General features: G+C 41.9%; 1 protein-coding gene across 1 annotated transcript in view; it reads left to right on the top strand.

The window, feature by feature from the left end:
• TXNRD1 (thioredoxin reductase 1) overlaps positions 1-27353 on the top strand; it is a 59534-nt gene that overhangs the window by 5227 nt on the left and 26954 nt on the right. The window contains exons 2-10 of the mRNA XM_044987656.1: positions 7784-7947; positions 10947-11007; positions 16856-16965; positions 20120-20242; positions 21457-21529; positions 21649-21768; positions 22527-22672; positions 22801-22916; positions 25362-25587. Coding sequence (XP_044843591.1) covers positions 7784-7947; positions 10947-11007; positions 16856-16965; positions 20120-20242; positions 21457-21529; positions 21649-21768; positions 22527-22672; positions 22801-22916; positions 25362-25587 — 1139 coding nt within the window. The remainder of the gene's footprint in view (positions 1-7783; positions 7948-10946; positions 11008-16855; positions 16966-20119; positions 20243-21456; positions 21530-21648; positions 21769-22526; positions 22673-22800; positions 22917-25361; positions 25588-27353) is intronic.

Genomic DNA, 27353 nt, shown 5'->3' with positions numbered 1-27353 from the left:
CCCAGTTTTGTCTCCCCTTATCTCCCCCACCTCCACATCTCAGTCCAAATTTGTGAGGTGCTGAGTGCTTTCCACTTCCATTGACTTCAGTAGGAGTTGAGGGTTGGGCTCCTGGGACTCAATTCTTTGTCACTGATGTGCATGGAAAAACTCTAATTGGAATCTTGGACTGAGTTTGGTATCCGGCCCTTTGTGGGTAGAGTTGCAAAGTATTGTTGCTATTAAAAATCACTGTTGCAGATTTTCTTGTGCTAAGAATAGCTGGCAGAGCCCCAAAATCCAACACAACTTCATGGTATAAAGATAAGGGGCCCAAATCACTGCTGTATTACTCTTTGTTTATGCCAGTGTAACTATACTGAAATCAGTGAAATTACATCAGCATAAAACTGGAGTAACACAGTGATGAATTGGGCCCAAACTCATTTTATTTCTCTTTGTGCTGTTTCCTGTAAACGTTTCTGCCATATTATTGTATGTGTGGACTTTTAAAATATAACAAAAACAGTGCTTCATAGCTGTGTTCACATAGCATTACTGTTGATGGATGCAAGCTTGCAGACTCTGGGCTCAATTTTGCCCTTGCTTACATCAGTGCAATCTTAGGCCTAGTCTGCATCTAAAATTTAGGTTGATTTGGCTATGTCACTCAAGGGTGTGAAAAATCGACACCCCTGAGAGACATAATTGAGCCAATCTAAGCCCCAGTGGAGACACCACTAGGTTGACCTGGCTACCACCTCTCCAGGGGGCAGATTTTCTACAGCAACAGAAAAATCCCTTCCATTGCTGTACCAAGTGTCTATACTACTGCATTAGCGTTGCATAGCTGCAGCACTTGTAGTGTAGGCATACCCTTAATGACTTCAGTAACTGAGAGCAGGACTTATCCCTTAGTATATGAACTGCCAGCACATTTTCTTGCCAGCCGAATGCTCATTCAGTATGCATTTTTTTTTATTCCTGTGTGTTTTGTTCAGCCTTGTTAAAGTTCCTCAAGAGTTTAGGTTATTTCACATTTGTTTTAACCCAGATGTGTCAGTTGGCATAACCACTTTTAAATCATTTCTGAATAGATGCATTTTGTAAGTTGGATGATGAAGAAATTGGAGCAAACTGTTGTGACAGCGCAGCTCTTTAGTGATGTCAGGGCTCAGCATTTCTCCCTCTGTCACTGGGGGAGCCTGGGGTAAATCAGTCCTACTCTGGAGGTTTAGTTCTTCACATTGGCTTATTTACAATATTTACAGAGGAGGCCTGAGGTTTAGCCTTAGGGCTTCTTTAAACAAAAACAACAACAAAAGTGCATTTCCTAATTCCCACTTCATATGCTGGCTACCAATTGCCAGCCACCCTCTCTAACCCACTCTGTGCCCAGCTATGCTGGGAACCAAGGCCCCCCTCCCCAAACAGAAATAAACACATTTCCCTTATAGAGAAAAACATCTCTTATTTGGAAAAGCCTCCCTGCCACAGCCCTTCTGCTGCTTGCTTCTCATCTCTCCCCTCCCCACCTCTCTCCCTCACTCTCACTGGAAGAGATTTCTAAAGGTCACAGGCTGTCCTTAATTAGACTCAGATGTTTATAATTAACCGGAGGTAACCTTTTCCAGGTCATATTAAAAAGGACTTTAATCATTCTAAGACTGATATACCTGCCTTCAACTACATATTTATCCTTTTATAGATCAGCACAAGAGAAGAGGTGCTCACTAATGGAGGTACATTACGATAATGCTCTTCTAATAGAAATGAACAAGCTGTTTACAGTTTAAATGAGCTATTTGAGCTATTTTAAAGCTTACTTTTATGTTTTAGTACAAACTAAATGAAGGTGAAATACATGCTATAGAAAATGCACTGATATTTCTGCATCATGTGTACAGTATTGAACAAAAGGATTTTATTCACTTTGTTTTATTTTGAATATTGTCATGTCTTGAATTTAATAAAGTTATAATATACCACCCGTCTAGAACTGTCAGGTCTGCCTCTGTCACGCTGCTAACACCTGACAGTTTCTAGATTGCAAATCTCTAGGATTTGGATTCTCTTCTACGGCTGACTCATTCTACACTTAGCCTCAAAACACTTTCAGAGATGCTGGGACACTGCCTAGGAAAGCTTGGTTTCCTTTGACCACATTCACTTTAGATGATGGTTGATGGTACTCTTCCTTTTGTGCAAAGTACTTCCTTGTGTTTGCTTGTGATGTTCTGTGTCACTACAATGCATACCTGATAGTAAACAATAGATAGAGATGGTGCAGGAAGGAATAGTTTTACTGGTGTGCATGAGGCAGTGTTGTTTAGTAGATAGAGCAGTGGACTAGGACTCAGGATTCTATTCCCAGCTCTGCTGGGTGACCTTGGACAAGTCAATTCAGTCCTCTGTGCCTTGGTTTCCCCACCTGTAAAATGAGGATGATGATACCGAATTCCTAAGCACTTGGGGCTAGATTCACAAAAGTTTTTAGATACCTAAGTCCCAGTTTTAGGCTCTTTATTGATCCACAAAACTATTGAACTCTGTAGGCATCTAAACTCATTTGACACCTAAATTTTCAGGGTACAAGTTCCCTTGGTACCTACACTTCTGCCTCTGAACGTGCACACTGCTGCATCTCTCTAGGCATCTGGACACCTGTCTCCTGCCTAAGCTACAGAAGGATTGACAAACAGGGAAGATAGGCACCTAGCTTACATGCAGGGCCTGATCTTGGAAGTGTGCTGAGAGGCTACTGATTAGATTGGGTCCCATTCAAAATCTGGCCAATGGTGGTGTCCACCTCACAATTTTTAGCCCGGTGATGAGAGTAGTTGCTTGGGATATGGGAGACCCAGGTTCAATTCCCTCCCCTGCCTGAAAAGGAGAAAGGATTTGAACAGGGTTCTCCTATAGCCTAGGCAAGTGCTAGCTTGCCACTAGGATAATCACTAGGCTAAAAGTTATAAGGAGGGCATCACCACCCACGGGTGCCAGAAGGACTGCAAAAAAAGGCTAATTTCATTCTGGGGAGTATTAACAGGAGTGCCATGTGGAAGATGTGGAAATAATTGTCCCTCTGTACTTGGCACTGGTGAGGTCTTATCTGGAGTACTATGTCCAAGACTGAGCACCACATTTTAAGAAAGATGGGGGCAAATCGGAGAGAGGCCAGAAGAAAGCAACAAAAATGATATAAGGTTTAGAAAAGCTGACCTATGAGGAAAGGTTAAAAAAAACAAACCTGGGGAAGCTTAGTTTTGAGAAAAGAAGATTGAGGGGGGACCTGATAACAGTGTTCAAATATGTCAAGGGCTGTTATAAAGAGGGTAGTGCTCAATTGTTCTCTACCTCCACTGAAGGTAGGAGAAGTAATTGGCTTAATCTGCAGCAAGAGAGATTTAGGTCAGATATTAGACAGTTTTTTCTAACTATAAAGGCAGTTAAGCTCTGGAACAGTCTTCCCAGGGAGGTTGTGGAATTCCCATTGCTGTAGGTTTCTAAGAACAGATGGACAAACAAACACTCAGAGATGATCTAGGTTTACTTGCTCCTGCTACAGTGCAGGGGACTGGACTGGATGACCTCTTGAGGTCCCTTCCAGCCCTATATTTCTGTGATTTTATGAAAAGGGTGTGTGTGTGGGGGGGGGTGGTGGTGGCGGGAGCAGGCCAACCAACCAAAACATCTCCTTCCCAGAGCTGTGGAGGGAATACCCCCTGCCCCAGCCTGACCCTCCTCTTTCCCTCACACACCTCACCCTCACGCACACCAGTTTGATCATTTCTGGCACTTATGAACCAGAACCAGTTCACCACGAGAGATTGCCCACTAAACAGTGTATTTAGAGATTACAAATATTGCAGGATTTTTCTTCATAGGACCAAGATAGCTGTCAAGAATGGGGGTGGAGGGAACAGGATGAAGGGTAGATAAATGTCTGCCAGAGAGTTAAGGGAGTAACAGATTCATAGATTTCAGGGCCAGAAGGGACCACTGTGATCATCTAGTCTGGCCCTAGAACTTCCCCAAAATAGTTCCTAGAGCAGATCTTTTAGAAAAACATCCAATCTTGATTTAAAAATTGTCAGTGATGGAGAATCTACTGCATCCCTTTGTCCAGTAGTTAATTACTCTCACTCTTAAAAAAAATTATGCCTTATTTCCAGGCTGAATTTGTCTAGCTTCAACTTCTAGCCGTTGGGTTGTATTATATATTTCTCTGCTAGTTTGAAGAACTCATTATTAAATATTGTTCCCCAGGTAGATACTTAGACTCAAAAAGCTCAATCTATTTAGCTCAACAAAAAGAAGGTTGAGTGACTTGATTACAGTCTATCGCTATAAGGCATGTTGTCTAATACTTTAATCATTCTCATGGCTGTTCCCTGAACTCTCTCCAATTAATCAATTTATTGAATTGTGGGCACCAGAACTGGACACAGTATTCAAGTAGTGGTTGCACCAGTAACCTCACAACTCCTACTCAGGATTCCCATTTCTGCATTCCAGGATTGCATTAGCTCTTTTGGCTACAGCATCACACTGGGATCTCAAGTTCAGTTGATTATCTACCATAGCTCCCAAATCTTTTTCAGAGTCACTGCTTCCGAGATTATAGTAATCCATCCTGTAAGTATGACCTACATCCTTTGTCCCTAGATATTTACATTAGGGATGTAAATAATGTGTAAAAACAGTAACCATGTAACCGATTCAGAGTCTATCGATTACACGGTTAAACATTTATCCGGGGAACTAGCGGTGCAGGGGATGCTGCAGCACCCTCACATTTTACATGGTACTCCCTGCCACCCCCCAGGGATCCCCACTGCTGGGAGGGACCGTGGGCAGGGGGTTGGGAGCCTGGAGGGACTCCGGGCGTGCCAGGATGCTGGGCAGCAGCAGAGTCCTGGCATGGGGTAGCAGCTGGGATGCCAGCCGTGCAGGGATGGCGGATGGCAGAGCTGGCAGCCTGGAGGGACCCCAGGAATCCGGGACCCTGGGCGGAGTTTAATCATTAACAGAAACTGATAAGCATCAAGCTTATCGGCTAACCAGTTTACCGGTTAAACTCTTACATCCCTAATTTACATTTAGTCATATTAAAACAGATACTGTTTGCTTGTACCCACTTTACTAAGCACTCCAGATTGCTCTCAATTGGTGACCTGTCCTCTTCATTATTTGCCACTTCCTCAATTTTTTTTGCCACTTCCTGCAGACTTTTTCAGTGATAATTTTATGTGTTCTTCTGTGTCACTGATACGAATGTTAAATACCACAGAGCGAAGAACTAATTCCTGCAGGACCCCATTGGAAACACACCCACTTGATGACGATTCCTCATTTACAATTACATTTTGAAAGCTCTTAGTTAGCCAGTTTTTAATCCATTAAATGTCTGCCATAAGAGCTAGTTGTTGTTATTGTGGTTGCCTCAATTTTGTTTTGACCACAATAACTATGAGCATCAAAGCAGGAAGCCCAGATATGCAGGTCATCTCAAACAAGTGACAATAGAGACTTTACAGAGACTAATCACATACTTTGTTTAGGCCACTTACAGTATGCTGCATCTGATTAGTCATGTTAAAATGATCTTCCATTGTTCAGAAATACATTAGTTTTTATAAAAAAAACAATAATTGATATGGGTATGTCCAAAAGATCATGACATGTTAGATTATATAATGTTTTGAATTTTGTTAAATGTAAAATATAAATATATTTTAACTATTATTTGTATCTGTATTAAATATATTTTTTATTACATTATACATGTATCTGGTGCTTTACAAATAATTAAAAGACGCAGCTCTAACCATGAGGCGTTCACAATTTTAGGACCCGATCCTGCAAACCCTGAGTCATGTATGCAGTTCTTTCACATACAAGTAATCTCATTTAGTTTGTGGGATTGGGTTCCAAATTCAAACATGACATGACAAGGATAAATAACATATATTATGGAGGTAATGGAGAGACAGGACAAATGATACCATTAGTTAATGTTTGCATGAAAATAGTCTGAAAATAGACTGTTCCAGAGCCACAAAGGTATTTACTACTGAAATTGATGAATCAGAGCCTAAGTGCTAAGAATTAATGTTGTTCCTATAGGATGGTTCTTATAAGTTATAACTAAATGTGTCATATAAAGCTTTTTATGAGACCTATTAATGACATTTGTTATACTACAAAACTACAGTAGTTTTATATTTAAGTTTATTTTAACCATTTTTATTTACTTCAAAATAAAATGGAAGATGGAAATGTTCAGATACTGGAGTAAATAATTAGTAGTAAATTCTGTCATTAAGAGGGGTATTATTAAAGTTTAGGAGCTATTGAATTAATTGCTACAACCTTGTTCTATATTAGGCTTGTGTAATTTATATTGTGAATGCTCTGGAAACATTTAAGATTAGCAAATAATCTATTTACCCTCATGTAAAACATCTCCATTAACATTAATTAGAGCCTCATGACTAAATCCCCATATGCTCCACTGAAAACGTGCCACAGTCATGTGGGAAAAGAATATGATAAAGGTTTGAGTCTCTCTTGGAACACTGATGCTCAGCTGATGATGCTGAAGGCTCCAGATCTGAATATGTGGACGCCAGTAATTAGATTCTACAAGGATTCAGGGATCTTCCTGCATGGATCTGATTGCAGGAACAGAGCCAAATCCTGAAAGCTTGTCTCAGTTATAATTTCCAGGGAAAAAATGTGAATGGTAAGGAGTTTTCATAAAATGTCATGCAATGAAATCCTGGCCTCATTGAAGTCAGTGGGAGTTTTGCCATTGGCTTCAGTGAGTTCAGCATTTCATTCAGCGGTGTATTATTGCCTAGGCTGACTAGGCCTAGGGCGGCAAATCTGAAGGGGTGGCAAATTTGAGCACCCACGGAGAAGCTCCCCTGCTCCAGCTCGCCTCCTTTGCGAGCATGCCGCCGCGTCCTATTTCTCTCCCCTACCTCCCAGTGCTTGCGCCGCGAAACAGCTGTTTCGTGGGGAAGGGAGGGTGGGGGAACACGGTGCGCTGGGGGAAGAGGTGGGGCTGGGGCGGGGATTTGGGGAAGGGATCCAATAGGGGCAGGGAGGGGGCGGAGTTGGGGCAGGACTTTGGGGAAGGGGTTGGAATGGGGGTGGGGAAAGGGTGGAGTCGGGGCGGGGCCAGGGGTGGGCGGGGCAACAATTATTTCAGGGCCTAGGGGCGGCAAAATCATTAATCCACCACTGATTTCATGCTCTTAGGCTGTGTCTACACTTGGAGTTAGGGGTGCGAGTCCCAGCTCATGTAGACATACTCACGCTAGCTCTCTTTGAGGCAGCACACTAAAAACAGTAGCTGCGGTAGCATGGGCAGCTGTGAGTGGCAGTACAGGCTAGCCATGCCAAGTGTGTGCTCCTGGGGTTCAGGTGGGTTGGTACTCAGGGCAGCTAGCCCATACTGCCACTTGCCACTGCCATTGCTACTGTGGCTACACTGCTATTTTTAGCACACTAGCTTGATGGAAGCTAGCATGAGTGTGCCTACATGAGCTGGGAATCAACCCCCCAACTCCAAGTATAATCATACCCTAGACTTTGCCTGCTGGTGGGTGAGAAGGGACAGAGAAAGAACAATGGAACCAGCTGACTAAAAATATGGAATTGTTTTAAAAAACCCTTTGAAATAAATCATTAATATTTTAATTTCATCTGAACCTCTTATCAGCATGTCATCTTTATCATAAACCATTTTACAATCTGGTTTTTGGTTACTCCACTTTGTTTTAATTTCTTATAGCAACAGAAGATTATCACCATGAAGCTCAGAATGCAAACAATGGACAAGCCATTACAGCTTCCTGCAAAAATAAAGATGCAGACCTGCAGTTTAAAATACAGGCCTACATAGATAAAAACACTGTTATGATCTTCAGTAACACAGCGTGCAGTCTCTCTGCTAAGGTAATGAGTTAATTTTCATGCAGAGATATGCAGGATTTGTCATATCTTACAAGTTCACTGTTCTTCATTTCACTAATGTACCTGAGTTGCAAGATCCCATTGACTTCAGCGTGGCTCCACATGGACACAGGAGTCTATCCATGTGAAGTCATTTTCAAGATCAAGGTCTTAGTTGCTGTCTCCTCTACTTTTCCTAGTCCAACCATAGCCAGAACAATCTTTCTATTTTTTTCCCCTGCAAAGTGTATGTCTGGTTTCTCATCACAGTTGCAGACCGCTCCTGCTCTGGCACCCATCCCAGTGTCCCTGACAAATATCTGGTCCTGACCTTCCAGCTCATAGGCCTCAATTCAGCAAAGTACTTCAGCATGTGCTTAAGTTTACTTTATGTTTACTTCAGTGGGACATATTTAAGCATGTGCTTAAACCTAAGCATGTGCTGAAGTGCTTTGCTGAGTGAAGGCCATAAAATGCTCTGTTTCCAGATGTTCTCCACCTGGAAATTAAGCTGCAAGGGCTAAATTTTGGCTCTTCATCTCAGCCCATTCATTCAGGTCCTGATCCTAAATTAGAGTTTTCCTATTAACTTCAAGGGTTTGGGTCAGGCCCTCAGATAGGTGACCCAGATGAGATTTCTTATTAATTCTGGTGTAGAATTTATCATCCCTTTGTCAATGCCACTTCTTGAGTTACCTTGCTTCTGTAATACCCTTGCTCTGCTATTTAGAGATTTCTTAAAAAGTTAATTTATCTAGTTTGTCCTTTGGAGAAACAGAACTTTTGAAGAGTAGTTTCTGCCTTTTTCACGTATTCATTGGGTTTGATTAACTAAGGATTATCTTTCTGTTAAAAGATGACCACTTTTTCTTTCTGTTATGGATAAATTGTTTAACTCTTATGCAGGTTGAGAAGTTCCCAGAAGGAAATTCCCATCTACTTAAAGATATTTCCCACTCATTATTTAACGACCTGCATATGCCTCTACACATTAATTGTATATTTTTACTCTAATGGATGTAATTAAAAAAGAATTTAGGTTTTCTCAAAGGGGAACAGAAGTTTTTATTTCAAGTTAATAAATCAGTTTTAGAAATGATGGGCAATTGGAATAAGATTGTGTGCATTAGAGTCTCAAGTCCAGGCCCACATTAGCAGAGGGATCTATCTTAGAGCACAGCCCCATTGTTCCTGTTAATTAGGGCTTCTGTTTTTCAGGATTTATTTTTAGAAATTTTTGATTCATTATTTTATATTTGGCAATTTTATGTAGATGTCCAAAAATCAGGGCACTAAGGGGCTTTCTCTTTGTATGAAGAGATTTACTAATGTTCCCTAGTGCACGTTAATGTAGTTCTGTTTCAAACAGCACTGCATTAACGCACACTATGGAATCTAAGGGTTTACATGGACCAATTAATGCACAACACATTAGAACAGTGGTTTTCAAACTTTTTTTCTGGGGACCCAGTTGAAGAAAATTGTTGATGCCCGTGACCCAGCAGAGCTGGGGATGAGGGGTTTGGGGTGTGGGAGGGGCTCAGGGCTGGGGCAGAGGGTTGGGCTGCAGGGGTGAGGGCTGCGGGTTGGGGCCAGGAATGAGAGGTTCAGAGTATGGGAGGGAGCTCTGGGCTAGGGAAGGGGGTTGGGGTGCAGGAAAGGGTCAGGGCTCTGGGCTGGGGCTGAGGAGTTTGAGGTGCAGGACAGGCTCTGAGTTTGGCGGGGGGTTCAGGGCTGGGGCAGGGCTCTGGGCTGGGGTTGCCGACCAGAGCTGCTAGGTCCCAGTCTGCTGAGCAAGGCGACCCAGTGCCTTACATGCCGCGACACAGTTATGACCTAAACTTGGAAAAACACTGCGTTAAAGTGCATTAGAAATCACCGCCGTAGTCTGCATTCCTGTTCCATGTAGACAAGCCCTTAGATATAAATAACCATTTCCAGAGTTTTTCCAGTGTTTATTGAATAGGCACTGATTTCATTTTTTTGTCAGTAGTGTTTTATTGGTATTATCAGTTAAAACTGAAAACCAGAAGCCCTACTGTTAATGTACAGTATTTTAAATTGAATTCTAGCTCAAGTCATCCGACATCTTGCTCTCACTCAAATCAAGCTGAACTTTGGATGGAAGCAAGATTGGGCCCTAAGACTTTAAAAGCCACAGAGCAGAACAGCCACAGCACAACTAAGATTCTATCATTCTAGTACTTGTGGTCAATAGAAAAATGAAACTTATAATGGATAGATAAGATACTATGAGTGTCTGATTTTCTCAGGGCATTGATTATAAGGACAGAGTGGCAAAAATGGAGGAAAAAATAAGACATTTTGAACTTTGGTGTTCACCTCTATTTTTAAGGCGTCAATACCTTGCCCGACTAACTTCTAATATGGCAGAACAGTCTACCTCACTTCTCACTTACCAGTTATGAAGCTAACATGACTCCTTTTTAATGGATTTTAGAGGGCTCGTCAATATTAAATTTATAATGAAAACTCAAGGCCAGATTTGACCCTGCATCTGAGTTCTTGTTGGCTTAGGGAGGGGAGTGTAATGGAGGAAGGGCATTGGATAGCCAATTCCAGCTCCCTGATCCTGTGGGCCAGTTTACACTGTTCTCAGTCTCTGGATGAGTTAGAGCAGTCTTGGAACTGCTCTAACTTATACCACAGGCATGTGGCTGTAAGAGAACTCAGTGGAATTTCTTGTGCAAGACAGTAACTGCTCAGCATTGGGAGTAAAGCCCAGTGTGTCCCAGAGACTGGCTAAGTGACTTGCGCAAGGACACAATGAGGCAGTGGCAGAGCCAGGAAGAGAACCTATGACCTCTGAGTTTCTTCTCTAGCCATTCATCTACATTGCTTCTCCGTGGGAGGATTCTTATGGGCTAGATGTAGATAGCAGATAAGAGGATAAATGGGTGGCCTAGCAGAGGGAAGAAGGAAAATTTCGGTGTTCAGTGCTTTGTATTAATGTCAGTATTTATACACTGTGCTTTATGCAGGTGAAGGAGCTGTTCAAATCCATGAGCATTCCCTACTGTTCACTTGAACTAGACCAGACAGGTGAGGCTCTTTTGCAGTTGAGTTTCTTGTATGCAAATAAATATACTGAAAGTCTGCAAGCACCACAGTCTTTCTTAATATTTCCTGTGACTACTTCCTCGTTGGCTGTATCTGCAAACAATGAAATCGCTGTTCTTCCCTGTAGTCTAAAGACAAAAAAAAAAGTTTGTCATCTCTTCCTCATGGAGAGCATAGATGTTCTTGTAAAAACAGATAAAACATTTCCTCACCTGCCTCCTCAGAACAACTGCCTGACATGTTAAAACTACAGTACCAAATGGGATTCACTGCTGTTGTGTTTCATTCTGCTATAGCTGTGGCTGGGATTTACATGATGGTGTCTGAAAATGATAGCGATGCTTCCTTCATCCTATACTGCTTTTCATTTAATGGTTTAGCCCCTATGAGAAGTGAGATTGTAGTGCAATTGCTTTTATATGTACAGTGCTTCTCAAACACATTTAAACACAAGTATCTAAATTGAGAGGTGAGACTGTAAGTTCATGTAACAAGCACCTTCATCCATACCTACAGGGCTTGCTTCTGATCTCACTTACGATATTACAGTAACGCAACTCCTCTGACTTCAATGGGTTATTCCTGGCTTGCACTGATGTCAGTGAGAGGCGTATAAAGTCCCTTGTGTGTACATTACACCCATTTAGATTATCTTTGACTGACCAACTTGCTCACTTTGGCACAGCCAATGATTGAACCCTGACTGTGGAGGCAGATGTGGCTCTAAACCACCTTCATGCTTCCCCTGGTCTCAGCAGAGCCAGGGGTTGGGTCATTCCCTAACACAAGTTAGACTATCCACAGGGCTGCTCTACTTTATGGTCGTTTAGGTTACAATAGTCCTTTGATCAGGGATCAGTGCAGTGTCACCCAAGCCAGCCCTGACACATCTCCTACAATAGGGTTGAGGGGTGGCAGAAGCTGCTGGCATAAAGCCAACATAGCTGCCCTCTGCAACAGCACAAAGAACAATTGTTGGAGCAATGATCTAGTCGTATGATTTACACCCACTCATCAAGTGTAGCTTATGCACATGAGCTTTGAATTTGGCCCACTGAGTCTTTTGGACTCTAAGCAGATGTAACCCATATTGCTGAGGTTCTAGATGATAGGAGTAAAGCAACTGGCACATCATTGTTAAAATGAGGCATTTGTTTTAAGTTGTCTCTTCCAGATTGTTAGAATAGTAATGACAGCTAATTTTTCAATCAAATTCTTTCTTGTGTAAAGGTTCTCTTGCTGATTCACGCCAATGCAAATGAGCAGAAAGTTTCTGCTTTGTGACATGGAGAGCAAATTCTTACTTAAATCAACAAAGACCTTTGCCTTGAAGTGCATTTCTTAGATCTGCATGGCAAGTACTTTGAGGGTTTACACCTACCGCTCTTCTTATGTAAGAATCAGGCCCTCCCTGTATTACTCCCTTTTACTCTTGCACTTAATATTGAATTTTGTTTGGCTTTTTAATACTGTAAAGAGTTTCTTGGTTTTGTTTATAGTATCAGATTGTTAATGGACCGTGTGCAGGGGGCCCAAGGGCTGGGGTAAAAGCTCCTTGTGCTTTTCTCCCCTCATCCTGCTCCACTGAGCTACCACAGGAGTGCTTTCCTCCACAAAGGGGGCAGGCACAGGGGGTAGTCTCTCTGCCTGGGCCAGCAGGTGAGGCCAGACGTGAGGAGAGCACACACTGCATCCATTTCAAGGGTGGCAGAGCTGCAGTGTGCACTCTCTGATAACCCCAGGAAGAATTCCTCCTGGGCTGCCATTGCAGCATAGTCCCTCCTTACCCATTCAGCGCAGAGTTGTGCCTTTAAGACACGATCCAGCTCATAGTGCTGTTAACATTAATGTATATTTAGCGACGGGGAGTTTCATATTTTCTTTAATGTTACAGTGTGCCAGATGTAGTCCAATATCATGGCCCAGCCAGCTTTTTATGGGTTTTCCTAATTTGTAGGCCGTATATTCACCTGGTGTAAATTAGCACAGCTTCACTGAAGTCATAATTTCATTAGAGCTATGCTGATTTACACCAGCTATGAGAGTGGCCCTAAATGCCTGGATCCAAATGTGCTAGATGTGAGATCCAAGACGTGCTTGTGGATGTTGCCCTGAGGAATATGCTAGTTTATCTGAGGGAAAATATTGATTCACCAACTCTCTGCATTATTGTAATTACCATTAATGGAAGAGATTATACTGAGTGTTTGCCAGAACAAACACAGGATATGAAAAGCGCTTCTTTGCTTTGTCATTCATCTCTGGCAGTTTGCCCAGTGCAACAAGGGAGTGGCCGAGAAACTATGAATTTATGACTAAGTTCCCCTGGCAGATACTTGGGGTGTCTAGAGCTATTTGTATACAATTTGCCTTGTCCAACCAACATATTTTTATCTAATTTCAGAGTATAGTTTTACATTAACATTCTTGAAGCTGTTTAAACTTGTTATAGGAATACAACATAAGGGTCATTTGTTTAATGACCACAGAACTCTGGCTTTTCGTAGGATTTTTTTTTTTTTTTTGGCACAGGGAATGTTCTACCTCAGTACAAATACTGGGAGGTATTCAAAAACTGTGTCCCAGTATTCCTCAGCATGTATTGGTGTAGGCTGCTATCCTGTCCCCTCTGCTCAGGAAGGATTAAACACGACACTCTGAGTCTGTTCAGTCCCTTTCCTCATGGTACCATTTATTGGTTGCACTGACAATCTTTAGCAAACCCCAAAATCAAACAGTTCAACATAAATCCAGCAGCCACCCTTCCCTCAACCCGAGGGCTTTCTTGCCAGAGCCTCTCTGCACCTGGCAACATAGGTGCTGGGAGTGCTGCCTCACACTCTGTCCTGAAGTGGTTTCCATCATAGCCAGGGTTTACAGTTTGGTTCAGTGGCTCTCAGCACCCCCACTATACAAATTGTTCCACCACCCCTGCCAGGCAACTCTTCCCCAGTCTTCCTATGGACCAGAAGCGGCCAAAGTGACTGACCCTCTGAGCCGTGTACAACAATCTTCAGAAGTTCAAAAGCTAGGGCACAGCTGCCAGGGCCTGGGGCTTCTGCCCTGCTGAAGGCACCTGCCGGGCACAAGACTTCAGCCCTGCTCTTGCCGAAGTCCTGGCAGGTGCGCCCTCTGGGGCTGAAGCCCCACTGGACAGACGCCCCTACCCCCCCACGCTGCTGTAAGGCAGAGGTCCCGAGCTCTCCCCACCCCCAAGTCTGGTAGGTGGAGAATGGGGGAGGGGCATGGGGGCCTCCAAGAGCCACACTTTAACTGTAAAAGAGCCTCATGCGGCTCGTGAGCCACAATTTAGCCACCGTTGCTATAGACTGTCTTCCTGGGAGTCCCCCTGCCACAGGAGCCAACCTGCTGCCTAGAGCGCTCCCTCTCAGTCGAGCTCCTTCAGCCTTGATAGGAGTCGGGTGCTCATCAGGCAATCACCTGACTTCTTCCTTCCCATGTGCTTCTGATAATTGCCTCCACCAGGCCCAAACACCTTTTCGTAGAGGGGCTCTGCCTCAAACCAGGCTGGCCCTTAAAGTGGCAGACTTTCCTGTTACAGTTGGTTCCTACATAATGTTTCCCCAAAATAAAATGTTAATACTTTAACATAATTAATAACAATACCTAGTGCTTACATAACAATATGTATTTTCAGAGCACTTTACAGCCATTAGTTAATTATTTTTCACAATCGCCTTGTGAGATAGGTGAGCATCATAGGTGCTGACTTGGGGGGTGCTCCGGGGCTGGAGCATCCATGGGGGGAAAAAAACAGCGGGTGCTCAACATCCACCAGTGGCCCCCCGATCAGCTCCTCCCTCTCCCCCCCCCCGTGCCTCCCGCCTGCCGTGGATCAGCTGTTCAGCAGCATGCAGGAAGCACTGGGGGGGGGAGGGGCAGAGCAGGGGGGGCAGGATTGGGGCAGGAAGAGGTGGGGGGGCCTTGGGGAAGGGTTGCAGTGGGGGTAGGGCTTGGGGTGTTGAGCCCCCCTGGGAAATTAGAAAGTCAGTGCCTTGGGTGAGTATTATCCCTAAGTTACAGAGTAGGAATTGGAAATAGTCAAGTTAAGGGCTAATTTTCAGTAAGCTGGTCTGTCTGCATATGAGTGCACAATTGCATTTCTCCTTTGTGTGTTCACTACCAGATATGTTTGCACATATCAGGACAGGTGTGTGTCTAGCCATGTGCATGTGCAAACCAGAATTTGCACTGCACATCCTGTAGTAAGCAGGAGAAATATGCACACAGCTAAATTCACACAAGTGCGTGCTGACCAGCTTACTGAAAATCAAACCCTACGTGACTTGACCAAAGTTACATGGAGATTCAGGAGCAGAGCTGGTCATAGAACCTGTCATGTGTGCAGACCTTGCCTCTCCTCTGCATTCAGTGCTGTGCCAGATCAGCACTCCCATCGTCAGGATTGGAAAATGTTAGTTGTTTCTGCTAATTTGTTATACAGACCTTTTCTATGAACATAAGTGGGTAGGGTTTTTTTTCCACTTTGATGTCCAAGAAGGAGGTGTAAATCTCACCCAGCCTTCTGAAAAAGTACTCCACAGAACTGGCTTTCAGTCAGTCACATTATCTTTGTCTTTAGTTGGGCATTCTAAGATTACATATAGCACTTTATATGTGAAATGATTTTGGCATTTGAGTTCTATCAACTCAATTGCCAAATTGAGTTGATAGAACTCAAATTTCTGTCATGTTTAGGGTTACCATACATCTGGGTTTTCCCGGACATGACCTCTTTTTTTGGTAGTCTGCTCTCCATCTGGGTGGATTTTTCAAATAGGAGGAAATGTCTGGGGGCTAGCGGAGCAGATGCTGCAGCTCAGAAAGAGCGGTCTCCATGCCCTAATCGGTCCCTTCCCTGCATCCGCAGCTGCCAGATCCCACCCACCCCACCCCTCCCTGGCCTGCCAGGTAAATGGAGCTGCCAAGTGCCTCTCAGCCATGCTGCTTGCCGCACTGAGGGGCCTTAGAGCCTGGCCGGGAGAGTGACAGGGCCAGGCTGAGGCTCCCTGCCCTGGGACGGGGAGAAGCCCATAGATGTTGACTGATGTGCTGGTGCTGTATCCCGGTCCTGCACTAGCTGCCCTGCCACCTTGACATGGAGTGTGACGTTAACCCCCACCTTGAGTGTGAGGCCACCCACAGGTACTCCCTCCAGCACTGCCTAGGTACATCCTCCAGCACTCCCAAATACCCCTCCCAGGACACCCCCACCTCCTAAATACCCCTCCAGCACCCCCCAACTTAACCTACCCTCTAACTCTCCACGTCTCCTCCTTGGCAGTGTCCTCTATTTGGGAACTTGAAGTATGGTAATCCTAGTCATATTAACAGATGCAACGGAAGGAAGAGTTTTGAAGAAACTAACCAAAAGAGAACCATCCCAAACTTTTAATAAATGTTCATAAGGTATTAGCATGAAAAACTAATGATGATGAGTTGTTTTTTTTTTCCTGGAGCGCTGATAGAGAAAAATATTGGTAGTAATTTTCTTTAAAACTTAAAAACGTAACCATAGAAAATCTAATTTCCCTGTTTTTTCCTAAATGTATTGTAAAACTGGCAGGAATCCTAGCCGATCAGTTTATTGGATTTCAGCAGACTAAAATATAGCAAGTCATTCTAACTTTGCATGTGACTCATCATTGCCTTAGGAAACAGGCTTGCATTGAAGTGTAATCCAATGCATGGGGAAGTGAGTGATGGTTCTTGAGAAACAGAAAGCCACACCCCCTTGTGATTTCACTTCAGTGTAGCCTTCATAAAGGAAGACTTTAGACTCTGTATTCTTTTGTACTTTATTTCACAGAGGATGGGCAGAAGCTGCAAGACGTACTATATGAACTAACCATGGAAACTTCAGTACCAATTGTATTTGTGCAACAGAAGCAAATAGGAGATTATGACAAAACTTTAAAGGTAGGGGAAAAAAACCCAATATGAACAGATCCTTTAAACTTTTTAAATTTGAAGGTAAGAATCAGTACAGATGCAGCCTTCCTTTTTAACAGTGTGTAGTTTGGGGGGTTGTTTCAGCTTCGAGTCACAATCACCCTTTTCCCATATTACTGAATGGGAAGCAGGTCCTGGCAAGATCCCAGCTAAATCGGAGCAGAGCTCTGAAGGGAGGCTGGGAAGGGGGAGAGGGGGAAGATCTTGATATGGAAAAAGTTGAGAACTACTGATGTAGTAAAGACTCTAAACAGTTTCATAACTTATGTGATGCAAAATGAAACATTTCTTTTTAAAAAAATTTCAAAGCATGACTTACAAAGTATCGTCTCCTCTCCGGATACACTAGAAGTAGGCGTTATAGTCTCTTCTTATGATGTGTGCTTCATCAAGGATGCTTTTCTCACTAATTATGCTTGATGGTTATCTGGTAGCTATTTTGTGATGGCTGTCTAGCCTCAGACAGGGCTGTCGCCATCAGGCAAACAAAAGGATGTGTTTTGGGGAGGAAGAGAGGTGGAGAGAAACAGCACGCTTTCCTTTTAAACTTATTTCTATAAACTTGAACACTGTGAGAAACAGTACAAAAAATGCTTCCTTCCTAAGCTGTTCTAACAGAAATAGAACTTGAACCCAGCCATAGGGCAAAGGCCATGTTACCAAAGGGGAAATGAATCCAAAGTTTTAGATGCAATATTCTTTTTTTTTCTGTGGGTTTTGTGTGTGTGTGGGGGGGGGGTTACATGTTCCCAGCTACTGATGCCTCTGATGCTTTCAGGGTTTTGTTTCCATTTTTAAAAAGCAGTCAGTGATTAGCTAATGCTTCTGATTTAGCTTTCTACAGCCAAGTCTACACTACTGACTTTTGCCTGCATAGCTATGTTGGTCAGGGGTGTGGATGAGATGTGATCTGTGACTTAAAGAGCTGTACTGGCAAAAGCCCCTAATGTAGATGCACTACACATAACGTCTGTTCGGTGTGAGAGTCACAATACATTGTATATGGTAGAATATTAACTCTTTGGAAGATATGATATACTCATTGAATGAAACTCCAAATAGAGAGAAATTTGTAGTGATTTCAATGAGGCTTAGGGCATAAGGATGATTTGTGCTAATTTATCATATATGTGGTTTGTGATTTATAAATGACAGCACCATAATTTATTGAGATGTTATTTGCTTAGTGTGGGGTTTTGGGGGGAGGCAGGGAGATGGATGGAGTATTGCCTGATCTGTTCATTCTTTACTTCCTGATTTTGTTCTATGAATTAGTATTTTCTTAATATGTTTATCTGATGCATTTGTTCTCTTCATGTACTTTCACATCTTGATCCATGGGGCTAATAACCTCGCAATGCAGTGCAAACAGCTAAATCAACAAAAACGTGCTTGGCATGTAATTATAATAGATGCTTGAAGGGGGTCTTGAAATGTAGTCAGTTTAATGAAGTGAGTTAAAGGTATTTTCAAGTGCCATTCTTGTTCCCTGAATCCCTCTGCCAATTTGGGGGGTTTTGCCATCACACTTTCCTGTTTTCTTTTTTGTTTGTCAATGGTTTTCTCTCCTTGCTGTCTGAAAGAAATAGAACAACAAAAGAAGACACTAACAGACAGTGAGCTACCTCTTCTCCTTTCTCTCCACCCCACCCTGATCCAGGCATGGCTCTCAGTCCCTTTGTGCTGAAGAGGGATTCATGTACTTCCCCCTGCTCTGGACACTGCAGAGGCTTCTCTGCTCAGTCTGGGGTCCATGCAGAAGTATAAAATGGGGGAGGAGGATGCCTGTCATTCCCCCTCTGGCCTTACAGAATTTATCTGGAGAAGGTAATTCAGCCCCAGCCTGGCTGTGTTACCTGTTCTGTGGAGCTCCACATTCTGAAATGAAGTTTCAGAATTACAAGATGCAAATTTTCTGACTTTTTTTTTTTTAGTTTCAAACTTTTTTTTTCTGTGGGAATGTCTGTTGAAATAACACATTTTTTCTAAATGCTTTGGTTTCGACAAAAATTCTCTCAAAAAAAGTTTTGATGAAAAATTTCCTTCCAGCTTCTTTCCAGTAGCTAACAAGCTCTCAGAAAGCTGTGTGGTTTCAAAGGTGGCTGTGTCCCTTTAACATACGGGGATGTTTATTTAGTATGGAAAGTCATTTGGAGCTATGCCCATGCACACTAGCTGAGGACCTGGTCTTTGCTCACTAGAGTTTTTATCTTGTGCCATTGAGGTCAATAGAAGTTTTGCCTGCAACGTCAAGTATCAGGCCTTGTGGGAAAAATCCTTCATTTTTTTTTTTTACTTAGTCCCATTGAAGTGGGGCCCCACAAACTTAACACAATGGCTGATTTTGGACAGAGGGATATGAAGATTAATGGAATGTGCTTTGTAGACTACAACTGTCCAAATGCATGACTATTAGAGCCGAATAACAACAGCTAATCCACAGAGAGAGAGCAGAGGCAAATTCATCCCTGGTGCAACTCCATTGACTTCATTTGACTTTCTCGCATTTGGTCCCATGATTCTGGAATGAAAGCTAAAACTATTATGTCAAACCTCAGGGAAAGCCACATGCAAAAAACATTAAGTATAGTTTTCTTTTCTAAGAGACAGACTAGTTTATGTAGTTGGTAGAGTGGTTAACTGAAATTTGTTTAAAAACTTTAGGGGATGTTTTCAGGGAGTATGGCATTGCTGAATTTTCCTGCTCAGACATGCTGTGGATAAGGGTGGCAGCGGATGGGGGAATAATTATTTAAAAAAACCCAACAAATTATAGGCTGGGTGAATTCATTCTGTGTCAGCATATTATATAATATGAACAGGACTAGGACTGATTTAATGCAGTACATTGAACTGTTCAGTCCAAACCTGCACAAAAGCAGCAGGTTCATATTTTTGTGTCTATGCAGGAAGCTGAGCTATTGGAGTATGGCTTACAAAGATACAACCCTAAGAAGCTAACTGGGAGTAGTGTTTGCAAAATCAAAAAAATACCCATTTCTCCCTCCCCCAGCACCTGTTTCTCACTGGAAGTATTCATTTTGTCATCAATTTCAGATTTGAGAGCTATGGATAATGCTTTTCTTTGAATAGATTTGTCTCTTTTGTTTTCTTCTTTCAGGCACATAAGGAAGGAAAGATTCAAAAACTACTTGAAACAAAGGGACATGATCACATGCAGGATTCCTATGACTATGATCTCATTGTCATTGGAGGGGGTTCTGGAGGTCTGGCTGCTTCCAAGGTATAAGTGACAAAACGCAAATTTATGAGCCATTGATAATTGAGCGGAATACATCCTGAACATTTCAGGTCTGAATATCTCTAATATTGTAGAGGCATCAAATTAATTCTTGTTCTTTTGTGGATCTTCCGGTGCTAGTCCCAGGGGAATGGTATCCTCATTTAAAGAGACAGTTGTCTGAAGATGAAAAATATGAAAATGTAACAAAGTGAATATAAAATAAAACTTGACCTTTTTTTCCTCTTCAAGAGATGTTGTTAGAAAACACTGGGAAAATATCTCGAGAGGTTTTCTTAGCATTTGGATTAAATTGCTGAGAGTATTTTAAAAACTATCCTGAAATTATTATAAAATTTTTTATTTTTGTCTGAGATTAATATGTACCTGGGAATCTTTCTGTGTGTGTGTGTGTGTGTGTGTGTGTGTGTGTGTGTGTGTACATAGATGTGCGTGCGCGCACACTTTTTTTTTTTTTTCATTTTTGGATCAGCCATTTTATTTTTAATGGAAGAAGTTGTATAACTTCATAGTTTCATAAAATGAAATCCTGGCCTCATTAAAGTCAGTGGGAGTTTTGCTTAACTAGCTGTGAGCCCCTCATATGATGGAATGCAATTGATAACGCATGAGCTAGTTGTGGTCATTCAAGATATCAGGTTACTAGTTTGAAAAACAAATGCCACTCTTGACATCTACAGATCATGAGCTAAATTCTGTATTCATGTATACCAGCACAACCACACTGAAGTGCAGGAGATGTGCAGAGATGTAACTGAGGGCAGAATTTGGCACCAGGAGCCTTTATGCTGTTATAGGACATGTCAGATAAATGCAGTAGAAACACATTTTTAAAGGGAGAACCAGATAAATAATGTTGTTAGAAGGATTTTAAAACAAATGGAATGTTAAGAAATTATTTAAGCAATATGACTGGCTGAAGTGGAGAGCATCAGTTCTTTACCAGTGCCCTCAGCCTACCAAATGAATCTGCATCACTTGTAGAAATCTATATGCCTGTTTTTTCCCCCTTTTTTCCATCTTGAGCATGCAGATTAATCCTGAAGATTAATGACCACCTGGCCATGCCTTTTGCAACTCAATTGTTATTACATAATTAAACATGACATTGATTTTCAGCAGTGTATGATGCTATCATGTACTATGGATATAAGTTCTAATATTTAGATATTTGTGTTGTTTAATTTGTTCTCCAGGAGGCTGCCAAGTATGGCAAGAAAGTGATGGTGCTGGACTACGTTACTCCTACTCCTCAGGGAACTAGATGGGGTAAATTTCTGCTGACTACAGTCATGTTGTTATAAAAGGAAATTTCTTATTAAAAAACTCAGATTCTCTTTTAGGACAGAGCACATTCATACATAAAACATATTCTATTTCTCTCTTAGGTCTTGGAGGGACGTGTGTAAATGTGGGTTGTATACCTAAAAAACTGATGCACCAGGCAGCTTTGCTAGGACAAGCCTTACAAGATTCACGCAAGTTTGGATGGCAGTTTGAGGAGAAAGGTATGGACATTTTTAAAAAAAAATCTCTTAATTTTCATGTACCTCATTCAGAACTCTATCCTGCAAGGTGCTGAGCACTCCAGAACCTCTGCTGCAAAGCAGTTCAGATTGTGTGCTAGCTTTAAGAACATGTGTGGTACCATTGAGTTCAGTGGGATGACACACATGCTTAAATACATTGCAGGATCAGGACCGGAGTGCTCAGCATCAGGTCCTCAGTGGTGTAGTGTGAATTTTTATAGCCCATTGATTCCTTCCAACTTTAATATAATGAACCCTACGTGTCCATATATGTGTGGGTCTGGATTTGATGCAGGCATGCTCTCATAAATGGGAATATGCAGAGGCAATTCTTAGAGACGTAACCTGTTCATGTTTTAACAGACACCTGCTCACAACAGTTGTCAACAGAATAATATTGATACTGAGATAAAGCTACAAGCTTCAAGGGTTAAAAAAAAAATAGGAAAGGCAAGATGTTGAATGGCTTGGTCGGAGCCCACTGATAGCAAAACGCTTGCCTGCCGCTGTTGTTGCAGCCATGTGGTAAGCACTGTAGGTCAGACTCACCACTACCTTATTCCAATTTTTTGCTGGTGTAACTCATTAGATTTCAGGGGGTACACCAGGGTGAAACAGGAGTAACACAGTGGTGAATTGGGCCCTGTGTGACTACTGTTATGTGAGAGTCCCGTTGGAAAGCTGGGGAAAATGAGGGATAGACAGGTTAAAAGCTGGACATCATTTTGTTTCTTCAGCAGTCAAACACAGCTGGGAGACAATGACCGAAGCTGTTCAGAATTACATTGGCTCTCTCAACTGGGGCTACAGGGTATCTTTGAGAGAGAAGAAGGTCACATACGAGAATGCTTTCGGAGAATTTGTTGGGCCACACACAATTAAGGTACCGAATAGCAATGTGTCCTCTATCCCTTCTTTACTATTTTTGGACAATGATGCTTTTCTGACACACAACAATCTTCTTGTTGGTAAGAGTGTGAAATACAAACTGTCTTGTTGCTTTGCATATAGGCAACAAATAACAAAGGAAAAGAGAAATTTTACACAGCGGAGAAATTTCTGATTGCCACTGGTGAAAGGCCGCGCTACCTGGGTGTCCCTGGAGACAAGGAATACTGCATTACCAGGTAAAAAGGAGCAAGAATGCAGAATAATCCACTATGCCTATTTTAAAATGGTCTCCTATGGTATGAATGCTGCAGGTTGTAAGAGAGTAGGGGTGCTGAGCATGGTGCATCATTACTCATGGCCCTGTAAAGTAACACAAGTAGAGGAGAATGGCCATGGCAGAATAATGGACCAGCAAGAACACCAGACTTAGCATACATCACGAGTCTGTGAGCACTTAGCTATGAGACATGTTTCATGTGATCCTTTGGTAGTACTACTCCTGGCTGACAGCAGCAGTAATTGAGGATGCCATAAATGAGAGTGCCAAAATGCCCATAATTTGCATTAATTCATCAGGCCTATCTCCATCCCCATCCCCATTGCACTCATTGCCTCCTTATTCGTCTGCGCCCGGTTCAGTGCAGCTGTAGTGGTTTGTTCAAGTTGAGGAGCACTGTATACTTTGAGAGAGCCTCTCTGCACAAGTGCTGAGGAAATCCTGAGTCTGAAAGCATTTCCACTTCTATAAGTCAGCAGTCTGTATAAGCGCATGCAGCGAGCTGAAGTACTGTTGACCCAAGAAATACTAGAGTTTTTGTTGTGAAACCACATGAAATTTGCCTGTCTTCTTGTCTTGTTACAACCTTGAAACTTAATCCAGATTCCCAAAGAAGTTCATAAAATTTCATGAATCTTATGGGTAAACACAAACTGATTTATGACTCTGTGAAAGCCATACAAAACTTATGGCTTTGCAAGGTTTTAACACACATCCAGGTGAAATGCAGTGGTTTCAACTGAGTTTAGCTTTTAGGTTCTTTGGAGCATGAAACCAAAGACAAAAATTATGGGCATGCAAACTTATGTGAGTCAAAACAAATAAAAGGTTTGAATAAACTCCTATGAATGGAAACAGCCAAATGTCATACTTTTCTACTAACAGGAAGTGGTGAGTGTGAACATCAGGGTTTTTTTTTTAAATTATATATATTACACACACATTGTTAAAAGAACATTAAGATTGCAAAGTCAAGCAAGCATTCAGAAGTTAGGAAATGCCAGAATAGTTTGCCTGTCAATCTCAATTCAGTTCCTTTGTGTGCACGCATTATAATACAGACTTTAATTACATAATCACATTCTGTTTTTTCCACAGTAGCTTTCTCAGGGCGAATCCTGCTCAGCCCCAGCAGTCCTGGGCTGGAGCATGCTTATTATAGATGGAATCCTTGGAGAATTTAGCTGCCAAACTCTAATAAATCTCTACTAAGCATGTGGGATGCATCCATTGCCAGATTTCAAGCCATTGCTCTAAAGCAGGCGTTCTCAAACTTGATTGTACCGTGACCCCCTTCTGACAACAAAAATTACTACACGACCTTCAGGAGCAGGGACTGAAGCCTGAGCCCACCCAAGCCCTACTGCCTGGGGTGGGGTGGGGGGGTGGGAGGGGCAATTCCAAAGCCTGGTGGGGCCAAAACTGAAGCCCAAGGGCTTCTGCCCCAGGCCGGGGAGCCACATGTAACCAGAGCCCCGCCACCCAGGGCGGAAGCCCTCGCGCTTTGGCTTTGACCTCAGGTGGTTGGACTTGGGCTTTGGCCACAGGCTTCAGCAAGTCTAATGCCACCCCGGCGACCCCATTAAAATGGGGTCACGACTCACTTTGGGGTCCTGATGCATAGGTTGAGAACCGCTGCTCTAAAGCATGGTGGAGCTAAAGCCTCTCCACAAAACAGTTGAAAGAAGTTGTTTTGCCCATATTAAAAAATTATTTTTTCCTACTTTCCTTCTTGGAAACAGTTGAACTGTATTTGCTGAAACATTTAAAAAAAAAAAAATCCAGCCTGAAGCAGACACTCATGTTGGAAAACTTCAGCCCAAACAGTTAAAGCTTAGCAAAGTTATATATAACTGTAAATAGGGGCTTTTAACAGGAAGCAGCAGGAAACCTTAATTACGTGTGGACCTAATAGCCCCACCTATAGTTATGCTTTGTGCACATTTGTTATATTGTTTTATTTGCATATCGGTTGTATTTTTAATATTCTGTACAATACTGATTAAAATAAAATCTTCAAAAAGTCCAGATGGTACATTTATCTACACACTGAGCCTTCTTCCTTGTGAACAGTTAACTCATTACAACACCATTTGCAATGAGATTCAAATTTAAGAAAAGCAGACACTAAGATCAGTGCAGCTGCTTATACTTTATTGTAAACAATCCATATTTTTTTTTTGTAATTTGGACAAACTGAGAGACAAATTAGAGTATTCCACATTCATTTTTGATGCTCCTAATTAGAACTTCTCTGCCATGTGTTGACCTCAGATTCCAACTATGTACATAATGTATTCCTAGTTCTAAAGATTTCCTATTTCCGCTATAGAAAAATAGCTGTCAGTTGTTTAATACAATTCTTTACAATCTGTCTAATTTAATGTATTTTATTTTTTTTCAGTGATGATCTCTTCTCTCTGCCTTACTGTCCAGGAAAGACCTTGGTGGTTGGAGCTTCCTACGTTGCCCTTGAATGTGCTGGATTTCTTGCAGGTCTTAGTTTGGATGTAACTGTAATGGTGCGATCCATCCTTTTAAGAGGATTTGATCAGGAAATGGCAAACAAAATTGGGGAACATATGGAAGAACATGGAGTCAAGTTTATTAAAGAGTTTGTGCCAATTAAAGTAAGCCTTTTCATTGGAACATTTGAAAGTGGTACATACACATAAATGAAAGCAATCTTCAGATTACAGAATTTTAAGAAACATGATTTATCCATCTGAATGACAACAAAAAGTTGAATCCGTATTATTGGATATGCTAAAACATAAGTAAGGTTAATTTTTTATTACCTTGTAACTGATTTTGATAAACTTTATCTAATTGAAAACTACAATCTAGTTTTATTACTTAAATTGTCTGAGGTTTTAAAATTCTTTATAAGAATTAGATTCTTTAGCCTCCTGTGCGAAAAATATTGTTAGAAATGAAGGTCCTGATTCTGCAAACATTTAATTCACATGCTTAACTTTGCGTATGTGACTAGTTCCAGTGAAGTTAGCGGCACTATTCACATACTCCAAGTTAAGCATATGCATAAGTTTTTGCAGAACTGGGGCCAATGCATCAAAAGCATTCACATTACATGAGGATAAACTGAATGTCAGTTTCAGTTTGTAACATTCTGAGCCTCCAAATGCTTACTGCAGTGCCTAATGCTTACCACCCACTACGGTCAAGGAGCTATCCTTAGATATTAACTACTAAGGCCAGGTCTACGCTGGCGGGGGGGAGGGGGAAATTGATCTAAGATACGCAACTTAGTCAACGTATTTTAGATCAACTTAGAATCACTTTCTTCGCATCCTAGCAGCACGGGATTGACAGCTGCCGCTCCCCTGTCGACTTTGCTTCCGCCTCTCACCGAGCTGGAGTTCAGCAGTCGACGGGAGAGCGATCAGGGATCAATTTATCGCATCTACATTACACACGATAAATCGATCCCCGATAGATCGATCGCTACCCACTGATACAGCAGGTAGTGTAGACATACCCTAAGTATGGTAGTAAGTATTTGCAGCATAATACGTTAAATTTGCAAGGTGACAAGAAAATTCTTTTCACTGTGCAATAAAAATAAGAAGAATGTTTATCTGATTATTTTATTGAAAGTAGTGTAAAAAATCAAGTACCAACCACCTTGCAGTTTAGTCCCCAATCGTGCAAATAATTACACATGTGTATATCTTTACTCACATGTAGTGTTTGCAAGATGGGGATCCCCAGACATGGACTCCTGCACGTGTGGTTTTAACGGAACTAAGCGTGGGCATTGGGATCCACAGCATGAGATCCCAATGCAGGACTGGGGCCTAACTGTGTTTTTTTTTTTTTTTTTTTAAAAATACAATTGTATCTTTACAGTGTAAGATAATGGTTAAAATAAGGCAACAAAAAGGTCCTGATTTGGCAAAGCACATAAGCACCTGCTTAACTTTGACTTTATGCATATGAGTAAGCCTGGTAAAGTTAAGCATATTCTTAGGTGAATTAAGGCCATAAAAAGGACCCATTATACTACACATAGAGCTTTTTTTGTCCTTTATGTAAAGTTACTATCAAAGACCAGGGCGGGTGCCAACAGCATTTTGCTTAATGATTAGGGTTTAATTATTATAAAACGGGAAAGGAATTACGAAACAACTTCCATTAGGCACTAAGCCAATACATTATAATGTTTTAGGTGTTCAAGGATTAAAAATTAAATAAAATGCATTCCATTCTGTTCACTCCTAGCGCACCAGGGGGTAGGCTTAAAAAACGTGTGTGTGTGGGGGGGAAATTGCCAATTTCTATTGTGTGAACTCACCCTGTTCTCATAAAGGATAAGAGATTTATGCCAAAAGGTTAGAGTGGAGATTGCAAGGAATTTTCTGTTCTTATTCATGCA

Source organism: Mauremys mutica, chromosome 1, assembly GCF_020497125.1.
Source record: "Mauremys mutica isolate MM-2020 ecotype Southern chromosome 1, ASM2049712v1, whole genome shotgun sequence".
Classification (NCBI taxonomy): Eukaryota; Metazoa; Chordata; order Testudines; family Geoemydidae; genus Mauremys; species Mauremys mutica.
Note: the sequence above shows the minus strand (reverse complement) of the source record. Positions and strands in the feature narration are given on the sequence as shown.